This window comes from Dipodomys merriami, unplaced genomic scaffold (genome assembly GCF_024711535.1).
Source record: "Dipodomys merriami isolate MVZ:Mamm:240054 unplaced genomic scaffold, mDipMer1.0.p SCAF_17, whole genome shotgun sequence".
Lineage (NCBI taxonomy): Eukaryota > Metazoa > Chordata > Mammalia > Rodentia > Heteromyidae > Dipodomys > Dipodomys merriami.
Genome location: NW_027203048.1, coordinates 305,607 through 322,289, shown reverse-complemented (window position 1 = coordinate 322,289; position 16,683 = coordinate 305,607). Strand labels below are relative to the sequence as shown.

The following is a 16,683-nucleotide window of genomic DNA, read 5'->3' as shown; positions in this document are numbered from 1 at the left end:
TATATCACTCATTTTCAAAAAGAATATACTTTTGATCTGTGACAAATCATGCCCATTATATTTAATAATATAACAGAAACAATGATGTCTCTAGCATATAGCTTAGACTACTATGTCATACTATACCAACAAATACATTTCTAAATCTTACTACTTACAACAGAAAGTTTCATGTATGGTGTGGTTTAGCTTCTATGGATATTGGTATCTTCAAGGTCCTGGAATCATTTTCCACATATGTTGAGTAGTAAATGTAATTTAATTTCTGTAAAATAAAACTTTGTATAGATTAAGTAAATCGTGGGATTAAAAAGTGTGAGTTGAAGGAGGCATGGTTGTGGGCACTTCTTGTTCCAGTTGCTTAAGAGGATGAGGCAGAAATATTGCTTGAAATGCTAGAGTCTAACCTGAGCATCACAGCAAGATCCCGACTTAAATAGAATTAAAAAATAAAAAACCAGCTGGGTACCGGTAGCTCATGCCTGTAATCCTAGCTACTCAGGAGGATTAGATCTGAGTATTGCAGTTAGAAACCAGCCTGGGCATGAAACTCTGTGAGACTCATCTCTAACAAACTACTCAAAAAAGCTGGGAGTGGTGCTGTGGCTCAAGTGGTAGAGCATTTGCCTTGAGCAAAAGAAGCTCAGGGACAGCGCCCAGACCCAAAGTTCAGCCCCAAGCTTGGCAGAAAAAATCAAAAACCAAAAACCCAAGAAGCAAAAAACCCCACCAAAAACCAAAATTAGATTGGCAGGAGGGTATTTGTAAGGTTTTCCACGTAAGGTTTGGGGCATATATAATCAAGTACAAACTGCAGGACATTGAACTCTAAAGTAACTTCTTAATGTCTTGGAGGATAAGATACAAAGGAGGAGATCACATAAGACATCAGGATTTTGTCTTCTGTTTCACATGGTTCCCAAGCTGTCCTCATGAATCTCAGTGTTTTCATCCTTTTTCTTTATTGCTGCAATTCCTCCCAATCTCTTCTAGTCTTTATATAGCTGGAGCCTTTGTAGAATGTCCAAAGCCTGGGTTGCCTGATTTAGACTCTGCAGACAGTGGACTGGACATTTACTGTTATTTTGAGCACAGCATTTGAACTGTCAGTGCCTCAAGCCTACAGTATGGGAGATCTTGGCCAGCTACACATGAAACAGAGGCCTGATACCTAAAATATACAGAGAGTTAAAGAAATTAAGTCTTGAAAGAATAAACAACCTAATTAACTGGCAAATAAGCTAAATAGGGACTTTTCAGAAGATGTAATCTTTTTTATTGTTAAGATACTGTACCAGAGGGGTTACAGTTACATAAGTAAAGTAATGAGTACATTTCCTATTGAGCATTGTTACCCTTCCTTTGTTTTTCCCTTACTATCCCTCCCTAAATTTTTTTAAAAAACTAATTTCTAATAGTGTTCATTTTTATTCTGCCTTGCTTATGTTTATTTTACCCACTAGTCACTTTGAATATCAGATAGATCTTTGTAAAAATGTCAGTGCCAAACTAATGGCATTATGTTTTTCTTAATACCTTGAAGACATTTATATAACTGCTTTAAGAAGGTCAACTGCTTCAGAAAGCTTTATTTCCCTGGTAACCTTAAGAATATATTTTTTTAAATTTATGGATTTGATTATTTTCTACTAAGAAAATGTCTTTGTTAGGCATATTTCCTGTCACTTTTCTATTTGTGCATATTGACAAATGTCTATTAAAATGAAGTAGATCAGTGTTACAGAAATTATCTTAAACTTACTTTGCTGTCAAAAACAGCTTTAAGAAATAACTTTCAGACTTCATACTCATGTATTAATTATTTACTCCTCATGACAGTCTTCTTAGGAAAATATTGTTAATGTCTTGGTCTTGTAGGTTAGAAAAATAAGGTATCAGTTGGTTATTTTTGTATCTCAGAAAAGTACTTCAAGGGTAGGAATCTGTGCAATGGGAAATAGTATTTTATTTAGAAAGTAGCCCAAAGCAGCCATTTTCATCAGAAATTGTGTGTTCTGTGGCTTGTGTATTATTACATTACAGTTGTTCCTTCTTAGAAATACTTTGTAGTTAAATGAATAATAGATAGGTGTATACTGAACAAATAATAGTTTCTAATATTTTTGACCATTAGTTAAGGAATTATATGTATTTTGTAATTGAAACACTGAATTTAGCTGTAAGGTGATTTTTGATGTTATTTTTAATGAATAGTGTTTTTAATTCACTGTGATTTTCCTTTCTACTTTATCTTATGGGTCATAAATTGAAGAGTTTGTTTGTAGCAGATGGCATAGCTTATGGGTTACAAGTTATGTTTTTTGGCTGATTCTCTAATTAAAATGTGATTTCATTTAGAATTATTAAATACTCCAAAAGTCTGTAAGCTAAAGAACAATCAAGATTTGTTTCCACAGCTTATTAATTGCACTGTTTAATATTCTGGTGACATGGTTCTGGGATATGAGATAGCTGACTGTAAATCTATTGATGTTTAATACCACATGCTTTCTTTTCTCTAGCTGCAGCAAAAAATTATTCCAGATCAGGACCAGCTGATGGCAGTAGCACTAGAGTGCATCTATAACTGTGAACGGAATGACCAGCTCTCTCTCTGTTACGACATCTTAGAATGTCTGCCACAACGGGGATATGGGTGAGATATACAGTAGATAGGAGTAGACTAATCTTACTGTGTCCTTTATTCTAACACTTAAATAAAAATTCTACTTTTCCAGATGTTCATTGACAGTGCAGTTGAGGGTTACAGTTCACTGGTAGAGTATTTCCCTGACATACCTGAGGCCTTGAGTTTGATCTGTAGAACTACAATGAACAAGCAAACAAAAAAACCCAAAATAAAACAAGATCTGAAGCCCTGTAGTCTGGAGTTACATTCATTCATGTACTCATTTATTGATATATTGAAGTGTCGGAGCCTTACACATATTAGACAAGTACCATAGAGCCACATATCTGGCTGTATGATATCCTTCCCTGTAATGAAGTACTGATAGATGAATGCATATGATTTTAAAAGTACTTTTATGTTTAAATAGAAATTTATAGGATATGCTTTTGGCTTACTAAGTTACATGCAGGGTCAGGTAGCAGTCATTTTCCTTTGATCTTGCTTTGAAATCTGGTATATCCTATAAATTTCCCCCTTGGAGAGGAGCCTTGAAGGAGCACTGAATGGGAAGTCCGTGGACTGGTCCAATCCATTGTTATCAGCCACGTTGCTCAATTTGTCTCCAATTTCTTCATTTGTTCAATCAGATGTTTAGAGAAGTCCCTCCTTACTTTCAGTTTTCTTTTTCCCTTTGCTCTTTTTCTTTTGCTTGTGTCTTCTCTTGCTTCTCATGTGAAGGCAATCTTTATTTTCTAATGAACCAGTTTTACAGTCCGCTGTGAAATAATTATTCAAACAGACATACTCACAGTTCAAGGTTAATAGGAAAAGGGTATTTGTACGGTGGCAAAGTCCTATCCTAGCACTTATTTATCTTTTCCAGTCAAGGTTGGACTTCCGTGGTCTTCTCCATGTTCCCAAGCATAGCCTCACCTGTCATCAGCCGGTCATGCCTCCCGCTGTAGTGCAGCACAAAGCGCCTGGGGTCCTGGTACTGAGAAGACAAGAGATCTTGCTCACCCTGCTACCCTGAATCTAATCACTCCTTTAGGCTCAATTTCTACCATTGCTACTGAAGTTGTTTTGAATTTTGTTTTCTGGAGATTAAACCCAGGGCTTTGTGCATGTTAGGCAAGATTTGGCTTGATTCCTAGCATCATAAAAGGAAAAGAAGAACAGAAAGAGAAGGAGGAGGAGGAGAGAGGAAGAGGAATAAAAATCTGCAAATCTGTTGTTTGCAGATACTGAGCTACATTCCTAGCCGATACAGTTAATATAGGAAATAGAAAAACAACTTAATACCATAATGGAAACAGACAAATACAGAAGATGGCCCAGAATTTTATAGGTCAACTGATCTTTTTCTATGGAAAATTACTGTCATTTAGTATAAAGCAAATTGTTGAAAGGTACTATTGTAAAATACAAGAGTTTAAAGAGACATGCTATTAATGTGTGAACCCAGTAGTGTCAGGCTTTAGTAAACAACTGTATTTGTTGCCTACTTTCCCTATTATTCTCTGTCTGTGTCTAAGAAGCAAATATTTCCACAGATATCTAGTAGACTCAATCATATCCATTTCTGATCTTTTTCATGATAATGTTGGTCCTACTCCCCTGCCCACCAACTTCCTTTGAAAGGGGTTGCTTTTAGCCTATGAGATGGTGTGACAGATGGTTATCTCCCTAGGCCTTCTTGCTGAGGTAGATGTGAGTCCCTGATGCCTAGGGAGTGATTGTGTGGAAGAGCTTCCTGAGTACTAGAATCCTCATGGAAACTTCCAACTTCCGGGCATGTGGGCAGTTCTAGGAGAAGGCCAGCATGCAGGGCAATCTTCCCAATCTGTTTGATTGGTTCAACAGTGATAGTTGTTTTACCTCTTACCTCTTATTTTGAGAAAGCCAGTAACTGGAACTGGAGATGTGGCTCGAGGGGTACTGTGCCAGCTGTGGTGGTAAAAAGCAGAGCAAGAGCCTGGTGCCGGTGGCTCACGCCTGTAATCCTAGCTAATCAGGAGGCTGAGATCTGAGGATCGGGGTTCAAAGCCAGCTTGGGCAGGAAAGACCATGAGACTCCTATCTCCAATAAACCACTAGAAAACCGGAAGTGGCACCATAGCTCAAGTTGCATAGCGCTTGCCTTGAGCTGAAGAGCTGAGGGACAGCGCCCAGGCCCAGATTGAACGCCCCATGACTGACAAAAAAAAAAAAAAAAAGCAGAGCAAGAACAAGACCCTGGCCTCAAGCCTCAGTATAGTGTGTGCATGCGCATGCATGCAAGTGCACAGCGCATGCATGCACACATACATATATATACACACAAGAAAAAAAGTCTAGTAACTGATTTGCAATTCTTTCATACCTTGAAGCAAATTGAAACCAAAGTACTTTAGAAAAATAGTTGTTGGTATCTGGCTAATCTGTTGTAGAGAATGCTGTTCTACTCTAGTGTTTTTAACCTTAACCTTATAGGGTCCTAAAAACTGACAACACAAGCCTAAAACTTTTCCTGGACTGTGTCATATTGTTAGAGATTAAGTATGAGAGAAATACCATTTCCTCCACAAATTGAGTTTATTTTGTATTAAAAACCCACTACTAAAACTTAATTTTAATTTTTATTCTCTCATTTCTTTAGTGTTAAGACAGACATAACTACGACTCTCCATGACATGGTAGACCAACTGGAGAAGATTCTAAGGTGAGAAAGAGGGTAGTCTTTGGTTCAGTGTGAATGGGGAGGAGGATTCTAATTAATGTTCTGCCTATTAGTTGTTCCCAGATTTACTTCCTATTTATTTGACATTTTTGAGTGAATTTTCTCTCTCATAAAGCCATTGCCACCTGATTATAGCAGAATGGTAGACTAATAACATCGGCTTTCAAAACACTGGTACTTACTAGCTTAGCAACCTTTGAACCTGTCAAAGTTTTCTGAATTTGCCATTTAGAAGTCTAATGTTTACTAGTAGCTGTTTTCAGTGGGCATATAAATAATGCTGATAAATATTATGTTATCAGTAAAAGTGTAAGAATAACAAACTTTAAAATGTAATTAAATAAATTATAAATATCAATATCACAAGTAAAGGTTGTATATCTAGTAAAACATAATCTGGAATCTAGTAACTAAAATTTTATTACTTAAATTAGGATTTTAATGTTAAAATTTTTATATTGCATTTAAAGAAACAGAATGTCTCTGTGTGCCATAACATATGAATGTAGCGAAGAATTAACTTTTTCGTTGTAAAATCTCTACTTTTTAGCCCAATTCTTAGTAATCTATGTTTGGAAGATACACAGTTGTGCATAGTTTATCAAAAGCAGTGTAGTAAATCAAACGTTTCCTATTGTGAGTTGGCTTGTCCTTCCTCCCCCTAATCTTCCCTGAAAAATTCATCAAGGTTTCACTAAAACTTTTTGTTAAACAGGCTCATTCCATACAGATCTGCAGTTACCTTTGTTTTCCTCATAAAACCAAGAAGACTACCTCAGTGAAATAGCATAATTTATTTCACATCTTTGTGGGTGTGGCCAGCAGTGGTTCTGGTAGTCACTTTATGCCAAATGTTTTAATGTACATACTGTGGAGACATACTGAATTGTATGGTATCCAGCCATACATGTCTAACAGTATCATAAATGGTAAACTTGACGAGAGAGATCAGTATGTATAGGAGGAGTGTGGAATGCGATAGCTAAAGAAGTTCATTTGATACAAAAGATTACTGATAAAACTTACATTTTTATGAGATGATTCGGTAGGGAGATTAGGCTTGATTGAGGCATTACCAAGCCCTCTGTTTATTGTTTTTCTGGCATCCTTGTCTGGATACTCAGGGAGATTTGCCAAGAGTTAAAACTGGGTATTGAATTGTACATTTGGCTTACTGTACTGACCTGGTGCTTTTGGATTAGAGGGAAATTGCAAAAACGTGTGAGATAAAGATATTGGTCATTCTTTTAAAAAAATACTTAGTCCAGATGTATTCTAGTAGAAGTTAGTGGAGGGAATTGAGACTTACTATGTAATCATGGTATGTAACATTGGGTCTTACCATGTGAGGATTTAAAAAATAATAAAGTTATGTGTTATTTATGTGCTTGAGATTCTTTTTTTGTTTGGCAGCAAGATTTTAAATCATTCTTCTTTCACTTACAGTGTGTCAGAGCTTTTGGAAAAACATGGACTTGAGAAACCAATTTCATTTGTTAAAAACACTCAGTCTAGCTTCGAAGAGGCTCGGAAGCTGATGGTTAGATTGACGAGACACACAGGCCGGAAGTGAGTGGTAACATTGATATTTGCCTGTGATGTTTTTTTGCTTCTTTTCTTCTTTTGATAATTTTAATGAGGTAATGGGTCTGTAGTAAAATCTCTATACTTGCATAAGCTTTGATCTTTTTCCTCGCCAAGTCATCTCTGCATGAATCATAGTAACAGCATGTCTGTAACCCTTGGAAGCAGTCTCTTGGTTCTTCTAGGTCCTTCCCTCTTGCTTTTCCTCATCAGTCTCCCAACCATTCCAGGCTACCACTGATCTCCCTCCTGCCCCTTTGTAGATTCCTACATATTTCCTAGAATGTACTATAAATAAGTTATACAGCATTTTGTTTTTACTTAGCAAAATTATTTGTGATTCATTAATGTTGTGTCATGGATCAGTATTTGTTTTATTTGCTGAGTGGTATTTATTTTATGAATTTATGTCACTTTTATCTACTCACTTGTTTATAAACATTTGGATTGTTTTAGGTTTTGGCTTTACAAATATAGCTGTTTTGATTATTCATTTATATGTTTTTATAGAGATACATGCTTTAATTTCTCTTGAATGAATAACTAAAAATGGAATTAGGGTCATATAATGGTTGGTTAACTTTAAAAACAATACCTGGGTACTGGTTGCTCACATATGTACTCTTAGCTACTCAGGAGGCTGAGACAGGGAGGATCATAGTTAGAGGCTAAACTGGCCATAAACGTAAGACCTCATCTCAATTGGTAACTGATATGGTGGTGACCACCATGCCTGTCAATAGACTGTGGTTCAGGCCACCCTGAAAAATACACATGAGAACCTATTGTAAAAAAGGAGGAAGATGCAAAGGGCTGAGTGTATGGCTCAAGTGGTAGATCATCTGCTTAGTAAATACATGGCCCTGGGTTTAACTCTCAGAGTCACAAAAAACCAGGCCTACTGTTTTCAAAAATATTTGCACTATTTAACTATTTGGCCAGTCTTGTAGACAGTTTCATTTTCTCTACAGCCTTACCAAAAGTGTATTGCAGTAGGTCTTTAGTTTAGCTGTCTTAAAGGTATGTAATATTACCTGGCTTTGGTTTTAATAGCATTTCTTTAATGAATTAGAGTGTAGCACCTGTTCATGTACTCATTTGTCCTCAGCATTACATCTTTGCCCATCTGAATTGTTTTCTTATTAAGTTTGAGAGTTTGCTTTTGTGTTCTTTGTTCTTGGCAACCATTTTCTCCCATTTGTGCCTTGTCTTTTCATTCTCTCCATGTCTTTTGAAAAGTATGCTTAAAAATTAATTTTTAAAAACCAATTTATTCTCTTGTGAGTGTGCTTTTGTTAATATATCTAAGAAATATTGCCACACAGTTTTAATTCTAAGCAAAATTTCTACTTTCCCATTTATAATTAGGTTTATGATTCATTTTGATTTTCTTTCTGCTTATTGTTGTCAGGATAAGGAATGTTTTTCATGTCTAGACAGTTGCACACTTTTTTCTATGGAATTGCCTTTATAGCTTTGTTGAAAATCAGTAATCCATATACATGAGGGCTTATTTTTAAATGTTTTAATGCTGTTCCATTATTCTTTCATTCTCCAATACCCTAAGTTTATTGGTTATTACAGATCTCTAAGTCTTGAAATAAAGTTATTTGCTGCTGACTTCAATTTCATTCGTTCATTTGTTCATTCGTTTGTTCCTTCCTTCCCTCCCTCCCTCCCTCCCTCCCTCCTTTCTCTCTCCCTCCCTCCCTCCTTTCTCTCTCTCTCTCTCTCTTTCTTTCTTTCTTTCTTTCTTCTTTCTTTCTTTCTTTCTTTCTTTCTTTCTTTCTTTCTTTCTTTCTTTCTTTCTTTCTCTCTTTCTCTCTTACTCTCTCTTTCTCTCTCTTTCTCTCTTTCTATCTTTCTTTTTATCTTTCTTTCTTTCTTTCTTTCTTTCTTTCTTTCTTTCTTTCTTTCTTTCTTTCTTTCTTTTGTTCGTTCTTTCTTTTTCTTTCTTCTGGCTTGAGGCTTGAACTCAGATCCTTGGTGTTGTTGCTGAGTTTTTTTTTCCCTCAAACTAATGCTCTAGCCTTCAATGTGCCATTTAGGGAAACTGAAAAAATGTAAATAAGACCAAGATAACCCAGAACAACCCTAATCCTGAAAGAGCAGGCTCACAGGAAGAAAGATTACATTGCCTGTTTTTAGATTATGGAGTACAGATTCATTTGAATATTAAAAACTTGCAAATCTGATACTAATATCACAGTATCCTGTATTTTTCTCCTCCCTAAACACTTTGTTGTATGCATGGAAATGCTGCTGACTCCTTTGTGTAGAATATGATTCTTTCTCTTGGGACACTCCCTAGCATTTTATTCTTGTCTTGTCTCTGTCCTTAACTCTTATAACACTTATAACTCTTATAATTCCCCCCTGACATGTGTTAATAAGCATGATAGACCTCAAATGAGAAACTACATATTAGGGGCCAGTAATTACTAAATGATGTCAAACACATCACTACTGTGCCTTGAACACAGAGTCTTATAAGGCTTTGCTGAGCAGGTACTCTACTATTTAGTCCCTGTCCCCATCCTTTTTGCTTCAGTTTTTTAGATTACTGTCTTGCATTTTTGCCTTGGCTGGTCTCAATCTGTGATACTTTTACTTATGCCTCTTATATAGCTGGAATTGAGTGTGTGCATCAGTACATTTGGCTTATTGGTTGAGATTTAGATCTTGCTGACTTTTTGCCTGAGCTGGCCACAAACTGAAGTCCTCTAATATCTGCCTTCCAGGTAACAGGAGTGAGTGGGCCACTGTGCCCACATAGTGTTGATGATTTAAGTCTTACACTTTCTTTTTAACTACAGAGAGTAGACATTTGCAATATTGTGCTGCCTGTTCTAGAACTGCTCTTTGATAAGAAAGCTTTGCAGTTACTGTGGCCACCTTCCATCCTTCCTTGCTTACATACTTCTGTAGTCCCTGTGGTTAATCTCTCCTCATGGTGATTTGCTTACAGTGACTATTTGCAGAAATATGGCTGCTTTCAATGTGGTCTCCTTGAAACACATCTTGACTATTTTATGTACGTTACCAAGTCTTGGGCTTTTGTATCTCTGGAATAGTCTTGTTCATATTTGAAACCTGGCAGATCTCATCATCTGTCATGAACCCAGGCTTTACCATCTTGAATACAATCCCATTTCTCCATGAGAAATCCACCTTCTTTCCAGCACTGCAACTTACGACTGCATTTGTCTTCAGGAATCTGTGTTGATTTGTAAACCTCTTCTTTCTTCAAAATCTCTCATTGGTTCTTACTTATTGAATGTTTTCTGAAGAAGGCTATTATAAATAATGTCTTGTAATTAATTTTAATTAGAACCCCACTTATGGCTAGCCATGTGTGAGCAAATGCTAAAGCCATCTGTCCCAGAACATAAGCTGGCTTGCAGAGCCATAAGCTGGCTGTGAGACTGAGTGATGCCACACAGGGCCGGGCACAGATGGTCCCGAGCTGCTGTGACAGGGACACTTGCTTCAGCACATCGTCTCATCTCTACCTGCACACCCAATCTGAAAGAGCCCTTCAGAGGAATGCAGGTGCCAAGGTCAAACAGACAGAAATATGTCATGGATCATCCTGGCATACCGGCAGATATTCTGATTGCTATATTTGTGTAGAGACAAAACTGTTCCCCAGTGCCTTATTGCATTTGGAACAAGGGTAATTGATCATTTTGTGTGATAAATATAAAATTCCATAGCCAATGAAGCACAGGCTTATTAAAAATTTTACAGTCTGGGTGTGGTTGCATGTGCCTGCCATCCCAGCAACTTGGGAGGCTGGTGCAGGAGGCTGGCCTTCTCTGCTTCACTTTACCTGGGCTTTTTTTTTTTTTTTTTGCCATTGAACCCTACAGCTTGTTTTTCTTTGCCTCTAATGGCTAATGCTGCTTTAAGTTTGAGTCTAAGCAGCCAATTCAGAGGCTTGTTTTGCAGTACCTCTTACATAGATGCACATGTGGCTGCCCAACTTTCCTTCCATCTTCAACCCAGATTTTGTCCTGGAAATTCAAATGAGCTGGAGATAAATTCCTGCCAGTCACGTGGGGCCAATATCGTGTGGAGAACAATAGATAGTGTTGGTGTTTAGTGTTCTCCACTTTTTGGTGAATTAAAGAAAAATAGCTTAAAAAATTTTTTTTTCTTTTCTCCTCACCTCCAGACAGCCTCCTGTCAGTGAGTCTCACTGGAGAACATTGCTGCAGGACATGTTAACTATGCAGGAGACCGTGTACACATGCCTAGACGCGGATGCTTGCTATGAGGTAAATACAAGTCTACATGTTTCTTCCTCCTTTAGAGATAGGGGTTGTGGTACTTCACTAGCCACAGGAGAGATGGTCATAAGCTGCCCTGAAAGTCACATTGTGATCAAATGATAGCTGAGAAGTGGCTAGTGTTTGACGGTTTTGTCACTTTCATACTTACCCTCTATCTTCTTTATTTTTACAATGCCATCCATTTAGTGGGTTAATTCTCAGATAGTGCTTGACTCTGTACAACTTCTCTCATTTCTACAGTTTTGGTGGACACTAAAATACAGCTAATGGTTGGGGTGTAGCTCAGTGGGAGAGTGTATGTTTAACTCTATGCAGAGCCCTGAGTTTAGTACTCAGCTAAAGCAAACAAAATCCCTAAAATAACACCAAAGCTTATTAATTTTATTTGAAAAGCATTCCATGTTTCTCCTACCTGTCTTCATCTCTGCTAAATGGAACCATGTTTTGTTTTTCTGTGTCTGTATCTTTTTTTTTTCTTTGTACCCGAAGTTTTCTAAAGCCGTTTTTCTTCTTATCTTTTTTTTTTTTTTCCTTGTACTGGTACTTGAGCTTAACCTTAAGGCCTCATGTTCTCACTTGGCTTTTATGCTCAAGGTTGGCATTCTACTACTTGAGCCACACCTTCAATCCCAGCTTTCTCATGGGTTAATTGGATAAAAGAGTCTCTAGGACTTTTCTGCCCCTGCTGGTTTGATCCATTAACCTCAGATCTCAGTCTCTACTATCTAGTATTAGAGGCTTGAGCCACCATCGTCTAACGGTAAACTTTTCTTGGTGATCTTCTTCTGAACATTCCTTGCTTGTTCTGTATTCCCCACAAAGTACCTGTGCTTGTGTTTGGAAACCCACAATGGATTGCAGCCTTCTTGCCCACTCCCTGCCTTGTCAGTCTCTGTAGTATTATTTATATTCCAGTCTCTCCATCCCATCTGGCTTGAATTAATTTTGCTTCCTGTGTTTTTGCCTGTTTCTGTGACTTTGCTTGCATATATTCTCTTTGGTTAGAATGTATTCCTCTTGATCTTACTTGGAAAGATCTCTATAAGATGTACCTCCTAAGACATCCTCCTTTTTCTAAAAGGAGGATCTTAGTACTAAGTCTTTTACTAAAGACTTTCCTTAAAACATAGTTGTTTCTTTAATTTGATCATGAGCTGCTTCATGTCTTCCTCATGCCCACAGTGCATATCCTACTGTTTGAGATATTAAAGAGACTTACAAGATAGTTGTCATTTGACTAAAGGAATAATTCAGTGGTATTTGCTAATTATTTTGGAAGGTAGTATATTACTTATGATTACGCATGGTAATCATAAGTTTTCCATATAATGGGAAACTGATCAAACTTAACTCATTTTTATTGGGATGCAGTGTAAAAAGTTTTTTGAGGGGCTGGGAAGGTGGCTCAGTGGTACAGCGCTTGCCTTGCATGCCTGAGGCCCTGGGTTCGATTCCTCAGCACCACATAATCAAAAAGAAAAAAGCCGGAAGTGGCTCTGGCTCAAGTGGTAGAGTGCTAGCCTTGAGCTGAAGAGCTGAGGGACAACGCCCAGGCCCAGAGTTCAGGCCCCACGACCGGATCCCCCCCCCCAAAAAAAAGTTTTTTGAATTTTCTTGTCAAGCCAAACATAAAACAATATATAGGGCATTTCTTGTTTTCATTTCTCCTGACTTACTGATGAAGTAAAAATTATAAAAATTAACTCTTCATTTTGTAAAATTACTTAGCTTTGAATTCAATGTGATTTTAGTAAATAAGTATTTGTATAGATTACTGAAAATGAATAGTTTTGAAACTGAGTACTGGTGGCCTTGTAATCTTAGCTACTGAGGATGCTAAGATTAGGAGGATTATGGTGCTAGGATAGCTCAGGCTTCCAGGAGGGTGGGATCTGGAATTGCCTGTCAAGCACCAAGGTCTTTTGTGCTTCCTTCTCACTAGGTCTTCAGGTTTTTCTTCCCTCTCCTTGGGAGTCTGGACTGGGCTTGCAGACTGTTGGGTGATTTTTCTGGTTTTTTTTTTTTTTTTTTCCCCTCCCCTTTCTTGATTCCTGGTACTCTTCCTTCTTTGTCTCTTCAGATTATGGTCTCCTTAGTTACCTGACATCAAATCCACCATTTTCCCTCCCTTTTGAATGAGATTTAACTTTATATGTCTGAGTCAAGCAGAAAAGGTCAGATTTTTTTAATGAGGTCAGAATCATGTAATATAAACTTAGATATCTATCAACTCATGGTGATTTAGTATATTTACAATTATGCAACCAGCTGCGCTTGGATGCATTTTTAATTTATTTTTGTTGGATTTCAGAACCTTTTTTTTGTTGACAACTGAGTCTTTCTTCAATCATTAATTCCAGCTTTTTATTTTTTTCCCCAGATATTTACCGAAAGCCTTCTGTGCTCCAGTCGCCTTGAAAACATCCACCTTGCAGGACAGATGATGCAACACACGGCCTGTTCAGCAAATCTTCCCGCTATTGCAGCCCATAAAGGACGGCCTCAGTACAGGGTCGGTTACCACAAAAGCATTGACTTGGTCTTGGCTGCCAGCAGAGAGTACTTCAACTCATCCACCAACCTCACTGACAGTTGCATGGATCTGGCCAGGTAGGTGACTCCATGTTCTTCCATCAGAGGGAAGAATCAGGATGCACAGACTTCACTGTAGAGCTATTCTTTACCCAAACCACAGGTTACCTCAAGTACAACACTGAATGGGGCTCAGTTATTTGTTGCTTGAATATAGTAAGAAAGATAATGAATGATGAGTATCCATTAACTTCTTGACCCTTTTCCTCTGATGTGTTTTCTGCTAAGTGAGTTTTACTACCTATCGGAAAATCTGTGTTTCCCTTTTGTTAGAAGATACTCATGGCTCACCTATAAATTCAAACTCTGGTTTCTGCATGTATTGGGCCCTGTCTCCACTGCAGCAGCATCTGGCTGTTTAGAAGCAAGGGCCCTGATTAGGTGATAAAATTCCAGAGTGCCTTCCTGTTAGCAAGTTCTAGGTTATAAATTTATCTCCTTTCCTGGCCTATCGTGTTTCTACTGCTCTTATGTGATTTACTTAGAAGGTATACTTAGGTTCTGAGCTTTTGTAGTTCTTCACAATTACACTGATTTTTTTACTTATTACCTCTGTATTAAGTGATCCTTTTTTTAAGGAACCTTAAAAGCTTCAGGAAAGTTTTTTGAATTGGTTCTTTTTTTATTATAATGAAATATCTACTTCCTACTTAACAACAACAAACTTTATATTCTGTTTAATGGTGACTTATCTGTTTGTTATTTTTATACCAATAATTTTATTTTTTTAAAATTATCTTTAAGTAGTTATACTACAGAGGAGCTTCTATTCACCTTGCCACTTTGAGAGTACACATTAGGAGTATCTTAATGTCAATCCTTCCATTTTTGTCTCTCATCCTTCTTCTTGATCCAACCCCCATTTTTTTGAGTAATCATTTCCTGGAGTTTATGTTGTTGGACTGTGAATTAGCCTTTCTAAGGAATTACATCCTTTGAGTTCTCTCTTTAATCGATCATATTTTAGCTAATATACTGATATATCCTGGGTACTACCCTGAAGTGTTTACTTATGTATTTATAAATTATTGTAGGCTCCACATAGGAGGGAAACACGCACCCTTTGTCTCTCGGGCCTGACTTCATGTGACATGATTTTTTTTCAGGTTCTTTCATTTCTTTGCAAATGACAAAATAATCTTTCTAATGTATGAATCAGCAACTTTTTGCCTTTAAATTTCATGTTTATTTGGGATTTTTTTGAGACAGTAATTATAGTAACCATCTAGATACATGTTTCTTCTTCTAGGTGACTAGTTCTTATCTCAACTTCATTAAAAGTGAACGATTGCTTTTTCCCCCCGCTGTGATGCCTTCTCTCAGAAAGCATCATCTTTTCTCCGACTAGGTTATTGAACTTGACAAAACTGTTTAAGGTAGTTAACTATGTCTTTTCTTATTTTTCCCTAAAGGATTTTATTTTTGTTTCAGATGATGAAAATGTCAAAATCAAATGACCTTTGAAACTGGGAATTGTGTTTGAACTAAACCTTTGTGGCAGGTGTTTCTCAGAGAGCATTTTAAAGGCTATCATTATAGATAGAACTTCTTGTCCATTGCTCCCCTTCTCTCCCACAAGGATGCACCTCAATTTTAAGCAGATGACATGTACATATATATGGATTTGTGAGCTTACTGTGAACTGTGAATCCAAATGTAGCACAGTATTTAAAGTTATGTCAGCATGGATAATAGCCCATGCATTTTTATAGATGAATTTAGTGTGTTTAGTTAGTGTTTAGTTAGTTAGGGTTTTTGTTGTTGTTGTTTTTGCTAGTCTTGGGGCTTGAACTGAGGGCCTGGACATTGTCCTGAAACCTGATTTTCCTAAGCTAGTGCTCTGCCACTTGAGCCTATAGCTTCACTTCCAGCTTTTTTTTTTTTTTTTTGGTAGTTTATTGGAGATAGGAGTCTCAATGGGCTTTCCTACCCAGGCTGGCTTTGAACCACAATCCTCAGGTCTCTGCCTCCTGAGTAGTCAGGATTATAGGCATGAGCCACCGGTGCCTGGATTGTTTAGTACTTTTATTGAGGAAAAAGCAGTGAACTGCTTCCCTACCTTTATTCCCCAGCTCTGTGTGTGTGTGTGTGTGTGTGTGTGTGTGTGTGTGTGTGTGTGTGTGTGTGTGTGTGTGTGTGTGTGTGTGTGTGTGTGTGTGTGTGTGTGTGTGTGTGTGTGTGTGTGTGTGTGTGTGTGTGTGTGTGTGTGTGTGTGTGTGTGTGTGTGTGTGTGTGTGTGTGTGTGCATGTACCAGTACTGAGACTCGAATTCCTTTTGCTGAAGGATGGCACTTTACCTTTTGAGTGACTGTTTTTTTTTTTTTTTTTGTGGTTAATTGGAGATAAGAGTCTCATGAACTTTTCTGTCTGGGCTGTAAGTTCTTACTATTGATATACCTTGCTTTTTAAATTGGTGTTCTATATTACATGTTTTACCATATGAGTACACACAGGTATTGCATACTTTTTTGATAGTTATAAACTATTCCATTGCTTGCCTTTCATAGAATGTAGTTCAAAATTGTTGTGTTTTCTTTCCTTTCTTAAACAACCTGATAGTGAACCACTGTAACAGTATTACTGAACATGGGTGAGCCAGTCTGTAGAATAAGTGCCCTTGGCTGGAGTTATGGGTTCTGCTTTTGAGTGCCTTTAAAATTTAGACAGAAACCACCAAAACTTGTGGATATTTTACACTGAAGACAACAATATATGTGAGTGCTCAATTGATTAAATTCCCACAAATTTACATGCCTGGTCACATCGATGCTGGACTTGGTGTCTGAACTCTTTGTGGCCTGATGACAATTTGTCTTTTCTGCTCCTGTCATCCAGTGTTACTTTGCACATTCCTTTCAGGT

At 37.5% G+C, this 16,683-nt stretch overlaps 1 protein-coding gene across 1 annotated transcript in view; it reads left to right on the top strand.

The window, feature by feature from the left end:
- The window catches only part of Nbas (NBAS subunit of NRZ tethering complex), a 285,029-nt gene that overhangs the window by 123,200 nt on the left and 145,146 nt on the right, over positions 1-16,683 (top strand). Inside the window, exons 26-30 of the mRNA XM_070025017.1 lie at positions 2,523-2,656; positions 5,271-5,333; positions 6,798-6,920; positions 11,113-11,215; positions 13,611-13,840. Coding sequence (XP_069881118.1) covers positions 2,523-2,656; positions 5,271-5,333; positions 6,798-6,920; positions 11,113-11,215; positions 13,611-13,840 — 653 coding nt within the window. The remainder of the gene's footprint in view (positions 1-2,522; positions 2,657-5,270; positions 5,334-6,797; positions 6,921-11,112; positions 11,216-13,610; positions 13,841-16,683) is intronic.